Source organism: Mustela nigripes, chromosome 9 (genome assembly GCF_022355385.1).
Source record: "Mustela nigripes isolate SB6536 chromosome 9, MUSNIG.SB6536, whole genome shotgun sequence".
NCBI classification, from domain to species: domain Eukaryota; kingdom Metazoa; phylum Chordata; class Mammalia; order Carnivora; family Mustelidae; genus Mustela; species Mustela nigripes.
Window position 1 is genome coordinate 78,095,493 of NC_081565.1, and position 20,578 is coordinate 78,116,070.

At 42.0% G+C, this 20,578-nt stretch overlaps 1 protein-coding gene across 1 annotated transcript in view; it reads right to left on the reverse strand.

Annotated features, from left to right (window-relative positions):
- Positions 1-20,578, reverse strand: part of TMC1 (transmembrane channel like 1) — a 384,878-nt gene that overhangs the window by 132,041 nt on the left and 232,259 nt on the right. Inside the window, exons 6-8 of the mRNA XM_059411859.1 lie at positions 16,579-16,698; positions 12,234-12,621; positions 9,908-10,066 (exon numbers count right to left, since the gene is read on the reverse strand). Coding sequence (XP_059267842.1) covers positions 9,908-9,923 — 16 coding nt within the window. The 5' untranslated portion in view covers positions 9,924-10,066; positions 12,234-12,621; positions 16,579-16,698. The remainder of the gene's footprint in view (positions 1-9,907; positions 10,067-12,233; positions 12,622-16,578; positions 16,699-20,578) is intronic.

Sequence of the window (20,578 nt, forward strand, 5' to 3'; positions counted from 1 at the left end):
TCAAAAAAAAAAAAAAAAACTTAAAAAAAAAAAAAAAAAAAAAAGGAAAGAAAAAGAAAGGCAAAAGGTGTTAAGTATCTTTACTCACACTGGGTGGTCACCATGTCTTGTGGTGGCCATGCACGGGCCATTGCATCAGAAAGTCTATGAGCTCTTCAAAAACCACCCCTTTTACCCTGAGGGAACCATCACACTGTGTTTTCTTGACTTGGTTAATGTATTTTCCTGAGGGCCTCCTGCAATACTCAAAGGACACCCCAGGAGGTCACCCCACAGGCAGTCTCTGTATCTACACGTCACCCCAGCTAGCAACCTTCGTGGGTGAAATATCTTCAAAACCAGTCTGTTACTTTCCACAGCACCAATGTGGCCCAGGAGGAACATATGAATACTTGCCTTGATAAATTATGGAAATGTAACTTGTTTTATCAAGACATATTCCTATTTGTGGGGAGGACATCGTGTATACTCTTCGCAGGAAATTGTCTAGGACAGAGAATGAAAACCGACTGGAAAGGAAGTCGGGGAGAATTGAGTTAATATTTAAGGAGGACCTCCTATATATAAGTAAGTTGAACTAAAAGAGGTGAAATGATTCGTTATGGAAAGTAACCATCATTTTATCATCCCAATTACTCTGCTTTTATGGGAACTTCTCTACCACCTCCCCAACATTTTCTGTGAACTGCACCCTGACATAAACAACAATGAGCATGGCTGAGAAAATGAAGGCTTTGGTCACTCTCAGCCTGGGCCTTACCTGTCATGTCTACTGTAAGAAGGAGAAGACCATATGCATCCAGAAAGAAGAGTGAAGCGTATTTCCTGGACTGTCACAATCTCAGGTTCTATCTGAGCTTGCGACTCAACTTCATTCTTGCCTTTGGGGTCTGTAAGTCACCCCCTGCTCTCTTGTAGCTTGAGCTAAATAAGCTGGAATATGTTATCTTCAACCAAGTCATCACCCTTAACTAATACACCCTCCCAAGATCTAAATGTTGCAAAGGTAGCAAAGCTCCAAACCCAGGCCTGCACGATTCCAACATTTGTTCCATGACCCACATTGCCAAGAGACAGTACTATGATGGTATGATAAGAACAAGTGCAGGTCTGGGGTGCACAGACAGATCGCTAGCAATCAGAACATTGAAGTAATCATCCAAACATACTCAGAACTCATCAAATCTGTATCTTCTGAATGTTTCAGCTCTGCAGCTAAGGAATGGTTAGAATATATTGAAGAATGTTCACTAGAGAGCCATAAAAGAAGATGAAAGCATTTGAAATGAGAAAAGTGCATAGTATTGCCTCTACAATTCAACTGGCACTTCCTATCCTGCACTCAAATCTCTTTCTCATTATGGTCTTATACTGTTTTTTAACATTTTCTGTCTTTGTCTCATCTCCCCCCAAAATGCTTCTTGAGCTTCTTGATGTCATGTTTTTTGTCATATTCAACAAACAATAAACATTGTGTTAAATGAGCTAAAATTGAAGGCACACAGCTTGTTCATACACAGGGGACTATGAAAACAATTTAATAATTTGTTATAAATGTCTGCATTGATGGGAACTGACTTCTGTCCATACCACAACCAAGAAGAAGAAGAATTCTCACATACTAACATGAGATATTTAGTTAGTATTAGGGATAAATTGCTCCAAATTGGAGCAATTGTTGTGGAATAAGTCACAGGAGGAAAAGCCTTAGAGATTCAGCTTCCTCATAGGGGTATGGTCATTGTCTAGGGCCATTCTGGTTTGGGTCCTTTTAACTTCTCACTTAATAAAGAGTTATAGACTTGGTGATTCTTGCTTCAAGTCTCTCCAAGACCTATAAAGACATCAGACAAGAGTGGAATTTCATCTTTTTTCCCCATTAGAACATGCCATATAGATAAACCTCATATTTATGAATCCTGGCATATGGAATTCAGATACTAGAAGTTCATATCTTTAGTAAAGACCAGGCCCATGAAAATTCTCCAAAGGAGAAAGATGTTTTGAAGATGTTCTCAATTATCTGCTTAGATCATCTAAAAGTTTTGATAACTAGAAGGAATCCTCAAATACTTAAGTCGAAGCATACTATAAACATAGTACTGAGGTTTTGCTTCTAGCCACAATGAAATAAATAGGAATGAATTAACCCTGTTACCTTAAGCAACTAGAAAGCCAAATGAAATATATGGAACATCTCTTTCCAGACATTTCTGAAGAGACAGCTCAAGACAGGGACCCTGGAAAGAAGGGGAACAAATGAGATGCTCCCTGACATTGCCTGATCACTTTGCCTAAGGAGTTTCTAGGCTGCAACACAGAGAGGGGGGACCCAAACAGAGGCTTGTGATCCCACTGAGCTGAGGGGACATAGTTCTGTTTTCAGGGAGCCCAAAGCAGGTAGAATGTGTGAGGTGAAATAAAAGGAAGAAAAGAGAAAGCAGAGTAATTTCTGGAGCTCACAAGAGACAGGAGCAGTTTAAGTTTTCCAGTAGTCAGGGTGGAGAAACCTCCTAGTTCACAGAGCATTCATTAGAGCCCTTAGAAAGTCATTGTCTAGACCACATTAAATCTACTAAATCTACTCTGAGCTCACCCTAACAGAGCTTAAGATCAAGACTCAAAAGTATCTACCTAATTCAAAGTAACTTAACTGCATCCCAGAATATAATCCAACAATATTTAAAGGAATACCAAAAATATCCAGGACCCAGAAATGTAGAATTCAACATCTCCAGCAGCAAATAAAGTAACTACCAGGCAGACAAAGAAGTTGGGAAATTAACACTTCCCAACCAGGAGAGCAACCAAAAGAATCAATAGACACCAGAAATGCCAGAAATGCCAAAGATGACAGAATTAGCAGACATTAACAGTAAACCAACTATTATAAATATACTCCATGTGCTTAAGAACATGGGGTGAAACATAAAAATATTATAAAAATACAACTCAAACTCTAGAGATGAAAAAGAGATCTCTGAAATGACAAATACATCGGATGCAATAGTGGATTTGACAGAGATGAAGAGCGTCAAATTTGAAGATAGAGATTTTACCCAAAATGGAAGAAGTAAAATAGAAGATTTTAAAAAAACTGAAGAGCATCTCTGATTGGTGGGATGAAATTAAATTATGTAAAGTATATGTAATTGAAGTTTCAGAAGTGGGAGTCAGAAAAAGATGAGAAAATAATGGCCAAAAATAGTTTATAAATTTGATAGCAACTAGAGGACCTGGGTGGCTCAGTCAGTTGGGTGTCTGACTCTTGATTTCTTTTTTTTTTTTTTAAAGATTTTATTTATTTATTTGACAGAGAGAGATCACAAGCAGGCAGAGAGGCAGGCAGAGATAGAGAGGAGGAAGCAGGCTCCCTGCTGAGCAGAGACCCCCGATGTGGGACTCGATCCCAGGACCCTGAGATCATGACCTGAGCCGAAGGCAGCGGCTCAACCCACTGAGCCACCCAGGCGCCCTCTTGATTTCAACTTGAGTTGTGATCTCAGGGCCATGGGAGCCCATGTCAGACTCTGCCCTGGGCACAGAGCCTGTTTGGGATTCTCTCTCACCCTCTCTCCCTCTCCACTCTTCTCCAACTCATGTGTGCACTCTATCTCTTTAAAAAAAAATTTTTTTTTCCTTGGCACTACACACCAAAGGTCCAAAAAATCTCAGTGAACTCCAAACAGAAAAAGAGATGAATAAAATTGGGGTGCCTGGGTGGCTCAGTGAATTAAGCCTCTGCCTTCAGCTTGGGTCACAGCTTGGTTCATGATCTTGCGGTCCTGGGATAGAGCCCCACATCGGGCTCTCTGCTCAGCGGGGAGCCTGCTTCCCCCACCCCCCGCCTCTCTGCCTACTTGTGATCTCTTTCTCTCTGTTAAATAAATAAATAAAACCTTAAAAAAAAGAGAGAGAGAGATGAATAAAATTATAACAAGGCACAGAATAAACAAATTGCCAGAATGAACAATAATAATGAGAATACAATAAAAGTAGCCAGACAAAAGTGACACAATGGACATTATATTATAATATAATTAACATTATATGTTAATAAAAATAATTTTTTTAAAAATGACACAAGATAAGAATGATCATGGACGTCTCATCGGAAACTATGAAAGAGAGAAACTTTTTTTTTTTTTAAAGAGAGAAACTTTTAAAGCACTGAAAAGGAAAACAAACCAAAGAAAAAGGAAAAAAAATTATCAACCTAGAATTCCATTCCCACCAAAAAATATCTTTCGAAAATTAAGGTAGGGACGCCTGGGTGGCTCAGTTGGTTAAGCAGCTGCCTTCGGCTCAGGTCATAATCCCAACGTCCTGGGATCGAGTCCCACGTCAGGCTCCAAGGAGCCTGCTTCTCCCTCTGCCTCTGCCTGCCATTCTGTCTGCCTGTGCTCGCTCTCTCTCCCTCTCTCTCTCTGATAAATAAATAAAATCTTAAAAAAAAAAAAAAGAAAATTAAGGTAAAGACTCTTTCAGACATACATATCATGAGTGAAATCTTTGCCCACAGATCTGACCTACAAGACATACTAAAGAAGTTCTTCAGGCAGAAGAAGAATGATTCCAGAAGAAAAAAAATTGTATCTGAAATATGGAAGAAAAAAGCACTGGAAATAGTAAATATATGGGTAAATACAGAAGACCTTTCTTCTTATTTTTCCAAATTTCTTTAAAGACAATGTTTAATATAATTATAATTATAATATATAATATATATTATATATAATATAATAATATAATATAATAAATATGAATATAATTAATCTTTATAAAGATAATGTTTAAAGCAAAAATAAGAATGATAGATTGTGGAGTTTATAGTATATATGGAAGCAAAATGTACAAAAAAATAACATAAGATACAGGAGGGGAAAATGAAATCATACAACAGTCAAGTTTCTTAAAATATCTGTAAATTGATGTACCATCATTTGAAGGCACAAAGTGATTAAGCAAAAGATGCATTTTGTAAACCTACTCAAATAGAGTCACAAAAATGGATACAGCTAATATACCAATAGTGAAAACAGAAGGATTTAAAAATATACTTAATCCAGAAAAGGGTAAGAAAAGAGAATAAAGAACAATGAAAAGATGGGACAAAAGAAACAAATAGCATAAAACATGCTGAACATCATTAGTCATTAGGGAAATGCACACAAAAGTCAAAGATGTACTACCACACACTTTCTCAAAAGGTTAAAATTAAGATTTACTTGCAACATCAACTTTTTGTGAGGATGTGTGGATTGCTAGAACTCTCAAACATCGCTGGTGAAAAATACAAAATTCTATAGCCACTTTGGGAAAGAATTGAGCAGTTTCTTTGTATTATTACTATTATTATTTGAGAGAAAGAATGCATGTGTATGTGTGCACACATGAGTGGGGATGGCAGAGAAAGAGGGGGGAGGGGTGTGGAGGGGGAAGCAGACTCCCTATTGAGCAGGGAGCCTGATAGGGGGGCTCCACAGGGGAATCAGTCCCAGGACCCTGAGATTATGACCTGAGATGAAGGCAGAGGTTTATCCAACTGAGCCACCCAGGAGCCCCAAGAATTGGGCAGATACTTACGAAGTTAATCACTTGCCATATAATCCGGCAATTTCAATCCATACATTCACATAAGACTTCTAGTCAAATGTTCACCCCAGTTTTACTCATAATGACCCCAAACTGGTAACAATTAGAATGTTCGACAAGTGAATGGATAAACTGTGGTACCCCCATACAATGGAAAGCTACTCAACAATAAAAGGAAATAAACTATTGGGATATCTAATAATGTGGGTAAATCTCAAAAGCATGAGGTTAAATGGAAGAAGCCAGGCACAAGAGAGTACCTACTGCCCGTTTCAATTTACATGGAATTCTAGAAAATGCACAGAAAAGCAGCATAGCAATCGCTTGGTTCCAGTGGTGGAGTGTATGGGAGGGGCGGGGGGGGGGGGGGGATATGGATTTATGCCAAAGAGAACTAAGTAAGGAACATTTGGGAGGGGAAGAAGTCTTGACTGTGTTGGTCATTATAGTACTATGTATATATTTGTCAAAGCTTGTTAAATTGTACTTTTTTTTTTAAGATTGTATTTATTTATTTGACAGAGAGAAATCACAAGTAGATGGAGAGGCAGGCAGAGAGAGAGAGAGGGAAGCAGGCTCCCTGCTGAGCAGAGAGCCCGATGCGGGACTCGATCCCAGGACCCTGAGATCATGACCTGAGCCAAAGGCAGCCCAGGCGCCCCTAAATTGTACCTTTTTAATGTGTATAGTTTATCATGCATACATGGTATCTCAACAAGGCTGGCTTTTCAAATGGAATTAAAGAAGTGGAAATAAAAGAGTGTCAATAGTTTATCATTCAGATCATCCCTTGGTCATCATTGATGGGCATTTCAAACCCAAGAAGTGCTGCCCACTGCAGAGAAATCCTGAAATCACAGGCTCACTGAGAAACAAATGCATGTGTTCCTAATGTTTAAAGGCCCTGTGTACCTCATAAAGCAATGTTTTGGTTCTGGTTTTGTTCCGGTAACCATTCAGTACTGCCCCGAATACATTAAATTCTTTGACAAGGAGGACTCTGCCGAATCACATTCTTCTCAGAGCACATGAAAAGAATCAAATGCATTGTTTGTTGAAGGGAACTAAATAAATAAATAGATAGATAGAAGGAATTTCTATAATAACTTATAATTCCAACACTTCTATGTATATTATTTCTCTCTTTAGGAAATGATATCTATTCATCTTTAAATATAGTAAGACACCATCCATATGAGCATCACAAATTTAGAAGCTTGAAGAATTTAAACAGAGCTGGGGTTTATCTTTGCATTGTTGCGGGGGGCTAGGGGGGAAGCATATGCTCAAACAATAGTATAGCAACGTGACAATGGTCACCACTTTTATCTTGCATGTCATTTCAGGGTTTACAAGTGGCCTTGGTAACCATTACTCCATTTAAGCCATTTAGGAGCACTATTTTAGCAATAGGCAGCTTCTATCTATAAATAACACAATCTATTCATGCACTGAGGGAAATTTTCTAAGGGATTTTCTAGTTAACACTTTGTTAATCTGTTCTAAACAAAGAGAGAGAGATCAACATGATTACATTTTAACTTACAACCCAAAATTATCTTTTTTTTTTTTTTTTTAAAGAAACGGTTAGTCTGTATCTTGCAAGGTATTTCTTTGCAATGCACTTATGTTCTGAATTAACCTTCAGCCCTCCTCCTGGAAACTCTCCACTCCCTTAGCTTCTGTGATTCTCTTCTCTGTAGGATCTCCTCTTAACCCTCTGACCCATCTTTTCTGTTTATTCCTTGGGTTTATCCTCCCCCATCTGCCCCTAAATGGAGAAGTTGACCCCCTGGGGCTCCATGGTTGTCCATCTTTCCTTGCTATGCTACATACTCTTCCTGGGAAGTTATGTGATTCTAGGAACTTTAACTCTCAGATGTTGCCAAAATCTCTAGAACCACAAAATACTTGCAGATAATCAAGCCGTACCCCCAACCAAACCTTTTCCCCTCCCCCCACCCCCCCATCCCCCCACCCCACCAAGTCTTTTACTTATTGGAATTTCCTTCTACTCCATTGCCAAACCCGGAATCATGAGAGCGATTTTTGACAGCTCACTCTCCCTCATCTTCCCACATTCACTCTCACCAAGTACTAGCATTCCCATATTCTAAATGTTTCTGGAATCCTTCCTTTCTGCGCCAGACGCAAACTTCATGTGCTTCATCAAATTCCTTCCAATGCTTCCTTGGGCTCCAACAGCATCCCAGCCCTAACCAATCACCTGTCCTTGAAGTGCAAAGCACACAGCAGAGTCAACTACCTGCCGGCCTAGAGTGTTAGGATCTCTGCCACGTCCAGACTTGGAACAGCACACTATGGAATGTGGGATTTGGCATCTTACAGGGATGCCCTGGTACAGGGGGCAGGTGACACAACTCAGTAATGTGTTGTGCTAACTCCACGAGGTGAAAGCAGGTGATGGGGGGATCTAAGCAGATCAATTTGCCTTTCTTCATTTCTTCATGGGCTACCCATAAGCACAGCTTTTCCTTGTGCCCTGTTTGGAGAAGCCCAGTATGTTGAGCAGTACACCTGCCAGCTGACCTGCTATGTCCTTCCCAGTGTATTGAATTGGCAGCCATCAAGGTTAAGATATCCCTTGTCATTCCTTCACATCTAATCATCGTGGTAATTCATCACCACATATTATATGGAGCCTGGCCTGTAATAAGCACTTAATAATGGACACAATTATTATGCTATGATATTATGTAACCAAAATAGGCAATGCTATTGTTCATTTCTTATCAAGTCAGACCATTGTCTAAAAAACTACATTCATTGTGTTTCAACCAATTTGAATCCATTTTGTTAAATATAAACCAAACATAACTTTCATAGACAAAGTCTGGAAGAAGAAAAACATACGGCCATAGTAACCTATTTGTGGTGCGATTCTTCGTTTTTGTTGTTTTTTAAAATCTGCTTTTCTAAAATTTACACATTTTCTGCAAAATATATTCCATTCACTATCAAAATAAACTTTAAAACATCTATTGTTATGAAAGCAGTAAGATTAATAAATGATTCATAATAGCATGAATGAACAGCAAGAATAATCAATTCCAACCTTACACATTTAATGAAATGGTTGATACCTAGGAGAGCTTGTGCAGCCTTATTCCAAGTTTCTGTAAGAGTTAGATCTGAAATGAGCCTACTACAACCAAGAACTTGAGGACCCCAGGTTGGAAAATCCTAAAGGGTTTGAAATCAAACATCTTAATAAGATTTAAGCCCCGTCCTTATTAATGGAAAACCAATCCCACCCTATTAAAAGCCAATTAGGCATCTCTGCACCATTTCTAACATTTTCTTTGGAAATACATGTAGAGCCTCAAGAAAGTGGTTATTTTTGTTTTTGTTTTTTAGAAAACTTTGACCTACTCTGATAATGAATATTCCTAAGCCTGTCCAGATGTTTGAAGTCAATAAAACTACTAAACTATTAAATAGGATTCCACTCACATTTCTCAAGACACAAGCCTGAAGCTCAGTGACTTTAATAGATTATCTCTAAGTGAAATCTCTGTCTCCACTTTCCATCCTAAGTTTCAACAAGTCAGTGGAAAAGAAGACCAGGAGCAAGGCCATGTGGATTGCTGAAAAGCAAACATGTATTTCCAGGTTATTCCCTAGTTGAAAATTCTACTGTTTGTCTTTTAGGGACTGAAGTGAGGCTGCAAACATAGCCAAGGTGAGCTCCATAAACATCACAGGATGATGGCCAAACATGCCACGCGCTTCTCCAGGGTACCGAGAATGTACCCCTGTGGAGTCACAGCAACCAAAAATGGGTGCCGTTGCATCATTCAGCGTTTCACATACATCCCCACACTAGGGTTTTATGCCTCTTTTCTTCACTTTCTCGGCCTTAATTCTCTTCCCTCAGCTTTTCAGCTTTCCTTAATTCAGAGCTGTATTTAATTCACAAAGTGCACATATTTAATTCACAAACTGCAGCAGAACTGGTCCCCTTCACAACGCTGCCCCCCACACCAATCTGACACAGAACGTCCAATTTCAGTTGTTGGCTAAACCTCAGTGTATTTTGCTTCCTTCACAGTCTCCCCGAAGGAAAGAAAGGGAAGTCTGAGCACTTACTAGTTGGTGAAAGCTTATGCGCCTTAAAGAAAAGAGATTAGTGGGAAAAAAATAAGCCCTTTCCAATTCTCAAGACACAAAAGGTATCTAATCACAGAAATATAAAACGAAGGGAAGAAAAACTGGGGGGGAGCACTATTCAAAGTTCCCAATCTCTGAGAAAGGTAGAGTCTTCAAGAATCAGGTCTTTATTTTGAAATACCTCTCTTGGGTGGCATCGTGGTGGTGTCCTCTCAGAGTGTCTTAGCTGCCAGCTGACTTAACGATGACAGGTTGAAGGGACAAATGTTTCAGGTTTGGTCCAGCACATCCACACACTTCTGCCTGTCGCTGAAAGTGCTCCCTGGTGCCATTTCACAGTCTGAAATATAAGAAGGTACTAATTTCCTCACCATTAAATTTTCATGAATGTTTAGTTTGCCATTTAGGGATGGAGTACTCAGGTCAAAGGGGTTGTATTTGGGGCTCATGTCTGAAATAAAACTAAACTGATCGTGTAAGCTGTATTCAAAGCAAATCTGGCTTCAGCCCCCTGTGTAGGAGCTAACCTGCCTTGTTTTGAATGCCTTCCATTTTAGGGCTTTATCAGAATTACAGATACCAAGGGCAGTGTGAGTGTTGGGCAATGCTCTTATTGACTCTTACGGAGAAACCCTGACCACCAAGTGTACTTGGTAAATGAAATGAGGCAATAAACAAGGTGCTCCTACACCTGGAGTTCAGGTGAGTGCAAGGCTATGGAGTGTTCAAAGTAGCCCCCAGCCTCCAATGTGGGGAAACCTGGAGACACTGTATTTTCTCAACTTGTGGAGGATAAAATTGGCTGTAAGAGGAAGTTGCAGAACACAATTTTAGAACTTTTCTCTTTATCAAATCTTCTCACAGAAAGGTGGTCATCTTTGACTTTAAATGATAAACAAAAAAGATTTCTACCATTGAAAAGAAAGGAAGGGGCAGAAAGTGCTGTAATTTAATGTTGCAAAAGAGACTGCCTTTTGAGAGCGAGGACACTGGCATTCTCTGGTTACTTCGGTGATAGCCACTGACCTTGGCAAGAGGAAGCAGTGTTTTGAAATGGATCCCCACGGCACATTCACCTTAGAGTAGCTTTTGGCTTCACAAATGCATTTGTGCACACATCTGACCCTTTGAGCACATAAACATTAGTACGTAGATTCTAGCCAAAGTAGTGTGTAACTCACTCAAAATTGTGGCTCAAAACAAAGCTCCATTAGGATGACACTTGCCTAGTTTTTCCCTATTCAGACACTTAGGTCTTAACTGTAACAGTGAAAGAGGGTAGAGCTGATCTAAGAACTTATATTTAAGATGCCCAGGGATGCCTGGGTGGCTCAGTCGATTAAGCCTCTGACTTTGGCTCAGGTCATGAGCTCAGAGTCCTGGGATCGAGCCCCGAATGGGGACTCTGCTCAGCAGGGAGCCTGCTTCTCCCTCTCCCCCTCCTTTCCATTATTTATGCTTGTGTTTTGTCTCACTCTCTCTCTGAAATAAGTAAAATCTTAAAGATTAATTAAAAAAATAAAAAAAGATGCCCAGAGTGGTTCCTCAACCTGAGAATTTATAAAGACATCAAGAAATGTTATTGTAAATCACTGGACATATAACCTAGAGTGAGAATAATATGTAATTTAATTGATATTAAATATGAATTTATATAATTAAATACTATTCTAATAAAAACCATCACAAATTCATGAATAAAACAACAAAAATATTGTATCCACAAATTGTGCAAAAAAAGTTTAAAAGAAGATTAAAAGAAAAATATTAAAGACAGATATTATCACATTAAAAATTGATGGATTCCACTGTTTTAAAATGTAAAAATTCTATTCACCAAAGACATTTCAAAGAAACTAAATTTATATCTCACACAGCACTTCATAAGAGTATTAAAAACAAAGACTTTATCAACAAGACATGAACACCAAAAGGGAAAAAAAATAACAAAAGACTTAAAAGCATTTCACACATGAAGATATAAAATGAAAAAGAAAAACAAAATAAAAATAAATAAAAAAGAATAAAAAACGACTAAAGATGTAAGAGGTTTTTCCACAAAAGAAAAGAAATAGCCCAATCTCATCTTCATGAAATACAAATCAAGGCCACTAACAAAGAGGGTATGTTGGTCCGAAACCTTGGAGCTCCTCGGGGTGAACTTGAAACAGGCCCGGGTTCAGGGAGGGTGGGTGGGAGAGACGGAAGAAAGAGGCAGGGCACTGAAGATGGGTACATGGCAGGTTTTTTTGTTTTGTTTTGAAAAAAAATGTTTTTAAGGTTCTGCAATTTGAGAGAGAAAGCGAGCATGAGCTAGGGTAGCAGAGGAAGAGGAGGAGCAGAGAGAGAGGGAGAAGCAGGCTCCCCGCTGAGCAGGGAGCCCGACTCGGGGCTGGATCCCAGGACCCCGAGATCAGGACCTGAGTCAAAGACAGATGCTCAAGGCACTCAGCCACCCAGGCATCCCGGTAGGTGGCAATTTCACAAAAACAAGGTTAAGTACTCACGAGGCTTGTCTGGGGCAACTTCAAGACAAGTAAATCTCTGCACATGACCACCAAAGTCTTCACCGTTCATACGTGGCCTTAGTGGGGTTCAAAGGGTCTCAACAACGGGTTGCTCTCTCGAGACTGTGTCCTTGAAAACAGTTCCAGCCGCCATTCCAACCGCGGGAAGGGCAGGCAGAGCACACGGGGAAAATAGCCGAAGGGGGCGGGGCTTCCAATGGCCCCGGGGACCAGCTGGAGGGTCTTCCAGAGTCTCGACCTCTGGATGACCTCCTCCAACATTCCACCCCTCTCAAGTGGCTCTCGGGATCTTACAGATTTCCCGTCTTTCACAAAGAGGCCTGATGCTCAGCTGGGGCTTCATTAGCTTGGAGGGGATTCATTGAACCTGCAGGCAGACACCGCAGAGGAAGATACACAGATGAAAGTAATGATTCCCAAAGTAAGTAACAGGTTTGTTTTTTTTTTCCCCATCCGAGAGCCCTGTGATCCAAAGCACTGATTTATTAAGTCTGCGCTAGGCTGAGGGTCAGATCATTTGGGATGCTTGTTTGTATCATGTGCTTTGATAAAGATGATACCTGAGCAGACTCCTCAGCTGTGAACACACAACATTTTGCTGAGATGATGGCCTGGGTTGTTTTCTTGCGAGGCGGTAATGATGACCAAGGCCGTCCTATTTCGGAGGACAGCTTTTCTCACTAGAGACATTTCAGGGTTTGGTAAGGATAGGCTTTGTCAGCTGTCACATAAGGCTTGTGGGGTGACATTAGTAAGGGCTGCTGTCTGTGCTGTCATGTCCTCCCAGTCAATACAGAAAAGAAAGATGGTGGCCAAGTGATTGTACCATTGGAACAATAGCACAATTCCCTGAGAAGGAAATTGGCAACTCTTGTTATTGTCAGGTGAGTTCTCCCTGTCTCCAGGGAAAACCCAGGGTGCAGCAACCCAACTGCCCCGATGAAAACCATGTCCAAAGATCTGTGCTACACAACCACTGGGACCCACCTGGGGTCACCCAATAAATACCTGAGCAGCGTGACCGGTAACTACCCACCCCGCCCATATCCTTTAATGTGACGTAATGACTGCGTGGTTCTGGTGATATCCATCCTGTATTCCTGGTACAACTGGGTTGGTTCTGTTTAGAGCAGTTTCTTCTGTTCTCAACACACGAGCACATGAGTGCGCAAATGTTCCATACCCGGGGTAAGCCACCGGGTGGACTATGCTAGACATCCCAAATTTGAATGTCGCCACCCACTGCTCTAATAGTGGTCCTATGTTTAGGACCCTCTGGTGAGCAGTTAGATAGGCTCCCTGTACAGTCTGATTGACAGGAAAAAAAAAAAAAAAACCCATCCCCACTGTTATTAATAGTGTGTGCCACAAACCAGATGTCTGGGTCAGTATCAATAATATCATGGGGTCCCTGGGTGGCTCAGTTGGTTGAGCCTCTGCCTTCAGCTCAGGTCATGATCCCGGAGTCCTGGGATCGAGTCCCACATCGGACTCCCAGCTCAATGAGGAGTCTGCTTCTCCCTCTGACCTCCCCTCTCATGCTCTCTCACTCTGTCTCTCTCTCTCAAATAAATAAATAAAACCTTTAAAAATAATAATAATAATAATAATATCATGAATTAGAGGCAATCCTAGTGCCAATTCTCCCTTAATGTACTGCTTTAGTGCCTTCCGATCCCTAGCCTGGCAGGGAGATACCCACCAGGGCTGTCCTGCAGAGCTACAGAGGGACACCTGCCCACCTACCCAGCAGTTAGACCGATTCCTTTGTCAGGCATACAAATGGGTCCACAGTAGAAAGACATTTCTGCCATAAGCCTGTGACTAGATACCACAGGAGCCACAGAAGTTTAAAGTCAAAAAGACAGACACTCAGTACGAAGTCTCAGTGGGAAGGCTTTTCCTTCTGTGGGAATGACCCTTGTGATCTGATTCTTAGAGGTTAATGTGGCTTGCAGCTTTAGGAACTTAACCTGATTGTGCACACCATGCGTGTTGGTCCCAGGAGGCAGCCCTGTCAGACATAAGGAGATGGACTAGGGGTGGACTATGCTAGACTAGGACCCCATATTTCCCCCTCCTTCAAAGGTCCATGATCGCCTTACAGATAGGCTGCGTTTCAATGGGTCCAGCTTACAGCAGGACAGTGCTCTGGTAGAAACTGAGCAATTCCTCCCCACTCAGGGATACAGAGTAACTCCCCCACCCAAGTGGGATGTCCTCTTGCACATTCCAGGAGAAAACTTCTCTCCCTGGCATGACGGGGCGTGGTGTTTTCTGCGGTGTGGTGTGTTGATCCACAGTTGAGAGTCGGGGCCAGGACTGTCTCTTGCAACGTCCATACACTTAGAATGTGTGTTTCAGCAGGGGATTTACTTTCGTTTGGCCAGCCAATGTGGTTTTACCTATTAGTAATTTAATCTGCTGCTTTACCATGACTTTCTTGATAGCGGACCTGCCGCCTGTGGTTACAGGGGCAATGGCATCTTTGTTCAATGTCATGTTCTTTTGCCCAGTCTTGACATCATGAGCGTTATCACCGTCCATTCAGCAAGCGTATCCGTACACGGGACTCAGTTTCTCTAATCTGTTAATGGTGGCAGCCTGGCTTGCGTGGCAATAGCGGAAAGCTGGGGTTGGGCCAGATAAGTCATACCCAGACACCAAGGCAAATTTAGGACCCTCCCTGGGAGGCAAGGGGCCAATATTATCAATTTGCCAATCCCTCGCTGGTTGATAACTCCAGTGGGTGACCCCCAGACTCCTATGGTAGTGGCCTTGGGCACTGTTCAGATCATACAGGACATGCTGTTTGTTACTGCACCGACCAAGGCAACTGTACTTCAAGGGCCATGAAGCATCTTGGCAATGTGCCATCCCACCTGGGCACACTCCAGTGGCTACTCTTCCCGTGCACCCCATCTGCTGTATCTACTGAAGGGTTACTTACTAGGGCTTATGCCTAAACTAAGGCATGGGCTGCCTGATTGCCAGGGTGTGTCAATGCCTTATAAGCCAGAATATGGAAACGTAAGGACTGCATCAGGCTCTCGCAGGCAAACCCAATGTCTTTCCACGTTTCCTGCCCCTATGAGGATTTACTCATGATCATATACCCCTTGTCCAAGCCATAAGGTTAATCCTTTTCAATAGCCTAGCTTTGAGGGGAAAGGGTTAATGACCAGTGCAGGAGTAGTCATCACCAGCCAAACTGCTGAGAGCCCAGCCTATTGGCTACTGCGATTCATTTCTACTTCCATCCAGATGGTGTCAGTGTTGGGCTAAAGAGTGACTACATGCCTGCGGGTAGTTTGCCCCACTAGACCGGTCTGTACACCTGGGTTCAGGAGCAATTTCCCTCCTTGTCTCTCTGCAGGGGCCACCAAAGGAATAGAAGAAGGGCATTTGGAGGTTCTGCATACTCAGCAGGGCCCAGCAGGGCCTGAGTTTCTAGAGATAGTGGCCTGGTGGGCAGAGTGACCCTGTTGCAAACAGCCTTGCACTTAACCAAAGTGGGAGTCTGAACCACAGCAGAGGGTCAGTGGAACATACTTTCTCAGCCCATCTGTTGAGAGGAAGAAAGCTTTTCCCATGACGTGCTGTAATTCCAGGAGAGGCTTTACCTGGAGGAGCGCTGGAGATAGGGCTAGGAGCTGTGGTCTATGAGATAATCAGGCTTCTGCCCCTCCAAAGCTGGGACTGAAATCCTAGGGGTACTCTCTCCTTCTGTTGTCTCTGCCACAGTGCCTTCTGGAGTCAGAAATGCAATGTGGGGCACAGCTGTTTGATGGGGTCATCACCTTGTTTAATTTCTTGGTAGTCCACAGTCAATGGCCACGACCATCTGCCTTCTTTTACCAGCTGTCCTGGGCTACTGAAAACACTATGGGCAGGGCATACAATACCTATTCAGTGCCATTCTCGGATAGTTTCTCCTATTCCTTTAGGCCCCCAGGCAATTTATATTGCTTGCCAGCTACCACTCTTGGCTGGGGTTCCCAGTTGGTGTTTTCCCATCGGTACTGGCTTGATTACTCTAACCCAAAGGCAAATTCACTGAGAGAAGTTTGCAGAGTTTGACTATAGGATGGCAATGCTACAATATGTTCTCTGGTACTGGAGAGACAGAAACACTGTATTCTCATGGGGGAGAACACCCAGGTTGCAGCGCCAAATGGACCTTCCGGACTGTATCTGTTTGCCTTGTCTCTGAAGGCCCTGATCAGACCACATTCACTGTAGGAATGAAAGCCAAGATACCCCAGTCCATCCCCCAATACGCTGTATGCCCATCCTGAAGCCAACTGTAAGACAAGACACTTACGATGTTGGGAGTCCATTGCTGATCTGGGGGAAAATGACAAATCCCAGGGATGGGTAGAGGCTGTGGGAGAGTCCCAAGACTGACAGGGAACTTGAGAAGCCAACAGGCTATGGAAAGCATCTGGAAAGGACGAGAGAAATCAGAAATAAATCCACCCACATATGGTCAAAGGATTTTCAAGAAAGGTGCAAAGACAATTTAGTAGAGAAAGAAGAATCTTTTTAATAAATGATGTCGGAACAACTGGACATACATTGAAATAAGAATTTCAATCTGCATCTTAGACCTTATACAAAAAGTAACTCAAAATGGACCACAGTCCTCGTGTAAAACCTAAAAATATAAAAAAGTCTAGAGAAAAAAAAATAGAAGACTATGGATTAGGCAGAATTTTTTTTTGAGGTGACACCAAATGTTCAATCCATAAAAGAACAGATTTAGAAGTTAGACTAAGGAGGAGGAAGGGAAGGAGGGGAAATATCTTTTAAAATTAAGTAAAAACCACCCAAATACACACAACAACATGGATAAACCTCAAATGCTTTATGCTAAGTAAAAGGAGCCTGTCTTCAAAGTCTACATGCTATCAATTCCATTTCTATGACACTCTGGAAAAGACAGAACTATAAAGACAGAAAATGTACCAGTAGTTCAAGAGCTGGAGAAACTGACCACAAAGAGGCAGAAGGAACTTTTGGGGACGATGGAACTGTCCTATATCTTGCTTGTGGTGGTTGTTACACAAATGTGTTTGTCAAAACTTAGAACTACACACATAAAAGAGTGAATTCAATTACATATGAATCGTATCTCAATAAATCTGACCAAAAACAAAAATTAGAAACTGACATCTCCTGGCACAGCTTTGGGGCACGGTTCTTTTTCTCTGCCCGTACTGAGTCTTTTTAAAAATGAAATTAATGGGCAACAGAAAAAGAGCATCTCGTATAATGTTTTAGATTTCTAACTTCTCTTTGAGAAGACTTGACAACACTGTGACCACATCTCACATGGCAATAATCTTCTGCGGCTGAGTAGGCATCTTTTTTCTCTGCCATCATGAGTCAATCTCTATGTGGTGGTTTTACTTTTTATGGCATATTACCTCCCCAATCCCTGGAGACATCAGAGTTTGAACCCTCGCCTCAAACTCATTTCAACAAACTCGACTATTGGCATGATCTGTTACCCAGCTGTGAACAAACTCGTCTATAGGAACGGAACAGGCAAAGCATGGGATGGTAAGAGATCCAGGGAAATAGAGACTGCCAGGTTCCTGTAGTTAATACAGAGATCACAAGAACACGGCAGAGAGGATTGGCAATTTAAGGCTGATGTACAGGAAATTACAGCTGAGCATGTGATCCGAAGGAAACAAAAATAAAGCCAAATGTGAAGCTGTGTGTTATTTCATCTACCTCATGGGGATATTAGCCATCGGAATCTAAAAAGTAGGGATATTAGAATCTAAAAGCAAGCATATTTTTTATTTCCAATAGCCAGCATACTGCCTCATATATAATAAATGCCCATAACTGTTAGCTGGAAGGGAGAGTGAAGGAAATTAATCGGTGGAAGTTGCAAGCAGGGACAACTGCACAGGTGCAGCATCTTTGGACACAGGACTTCAGAAATAGAAGGGACAAGTGCTTGATTTAATGTTCTGCTCCTGCAGAACATTAATTTTTTTTATTTTTAGTATTTTATTTATTTATTTGACAGAGAGAGAGAGGACACAAGCAGAGGGAGCAGCAGGCAGAGGGAGAGGGAGCAGCAGACTCCTGCGGAGCAGGGAGCCTCAGGCAGGACTAAATCCCACAACCCTGGGATCATGACCTGAGCTGAAGGCAGGTGCTTAACTAACTGAGCCACCCAGGGGCCCTGTCATCTTGAAATTTTTTTTAAAGATTTTATGTATTTATTTGACAGACAGAGATCACAAGTAGGCAGAGAGGCAGGCAGAGAGAGGGGGGGAAGCAGGCTCCCCACTGAGCAGAGAGCCCAAAGCAGGGCTTGATCCCACAGCCCTGAGATCATGACCTGAGCTGAAGGCAGAGGCTTAACCCACTGAGCCACCCAGGTGCCCCCATCTTGAAATTCTTAGTAATTTTTTTTAAAAAGGAGGCCCTCTGTTTTCCATTCTCACTAAGCCCCACAAATTATAGAGCCAGTACTAAATCCAAAAGCTTCTGGAGACACACTTAGCTTTCTCTAAGAGAGGATGGTGAAGAGGACAGTTTGTGACATGGTGCACGTGCGCCATCTGACATGGTCATGAAAACCTAGAAGACAGTGTGAGCACAATTTCAAGTTATTACAGGACTACACTGAAGTGTGTTGACAAACTACAGAAGGAACAGATGGGCCGGACTAGGGGGTGACAAAGAAATTACCTGGACAGTTCTGAGTTGACAGATTAGATAAACCCTGAAGGGGCAAAAAAAAAAGGAAGGAAAAGAAAAAGAAAGGGAAAAGAAAGGAGAAAAGAAAAGGCCAGAATGGAAGTAGTGCCTACAACCTCAAATCACACAGAGCAGTTATGGAAAAGACTGCCACTCGGGTGTCACTAGTTTTATCCACATTCACAAACACCATTGTGACCACAATCCCAGTCCATCTTGTCTGCCAAATGAGAGGGTGGACGTGTCTAAGAAATGTCTTTAAATTTGTATCCAAAATCAAATCCTGAGTAAAAAAATACCATGACCAAAAGGGTGACGGGAGATAGAGCCTTGTGGTCTGTGTTTCTCAAATGTCTGATTCCTCATCTACAAAGTGTAAGTGTGTATGAATTTTAAATGTCCCTTGCCACATTTGGGAAGCTTGCCGCCATTCAGGCCGCTCACCCTCTCACTCGGCCTGGAGAGAGCGGAGACCGTATCACGAGACAGGTGATGGTGTCCTGGGCCTTCTCATCGTGGTTCCTTTTGCACTTTAGCCAGCGACCAGACAACTGACCACCCAAGTTGAGAGGGCTAAAATGTGAAGCTGGAGAGGACACAGGGACAATGGACATAAACCATGATTCCCCCAGAAATCCCCCAGCTACGACATACAGTCACCTGGTGATGGTGTCGTGGTGCATAACGTAGGCATCCCATTAACCTCATCTATGTTATCAAGACCGTCATCAGCAGAAGCGGCGATCCAAAGACATTGTCAGACATGCTACTGAATGTTTCTTCTGTGCCAGACACTATGCTAAATACTTTTTTTATAAAGATTTATTTATCTATTTATTTGACAGAGAGAGAGAGAGAGGAAACACAAGCAGGGGGAGTGGGAGAGGGAGAAGCAGGCTTCCTGCTGAGCAGGGAGCCCCATGTGGGGCTCAATCCCAGCACCCTGGGATCATGATCTGAGCCAACGGCAAATGCTTCATGACTGAGCCACACTTTTTGAATACAGGTGCACAATGCTTTTAAAAACTGGGCTATGAAATTAGTTCTTTGGTCTATTTAAAATGATTCTGATGTAAATTAGGATTCATTGATTTGTGTTGCTGGAATGAGAGACAGATAGCCCCTAAAGAACTGAAATGAACAATGAGAAACCATTAGCCGTTTTAAAATGTAGACCATGAAAAACAAAATCACCTTTGAAGGCAGCTTGAGTATGTACGTAATTTTAAAGTAAACAGTCCTTCTTGTTTAATTAAGAAAGCGTAACTTTGATGTTAAAATTTCTTTAATGTATTCCTCTATGTATTAGGCAAGGATGCTTATTTTAATCACAAATGTTAAAGTAATTATACACATTTTAAGCATATATTTCACATGAGTGACTCTGCCAGTATGTGGAAACGAGTGATGACGTTTATAAATTACTTTATGAGGTGACTGGGTGGCTAATTCAGTTAGGCTTCCTCCTCTTTATTTCCGCTGGGGTCCTGATCTCAGGGTCTTGAGGCTGAGCCCCTGCTCCGCACTCAGCAGGGGGTGTGCTGGAGAGTCTCTCCCTCTTCCCTCCCCAAGCTTGCATGCTCTCTCTCAGATAATGA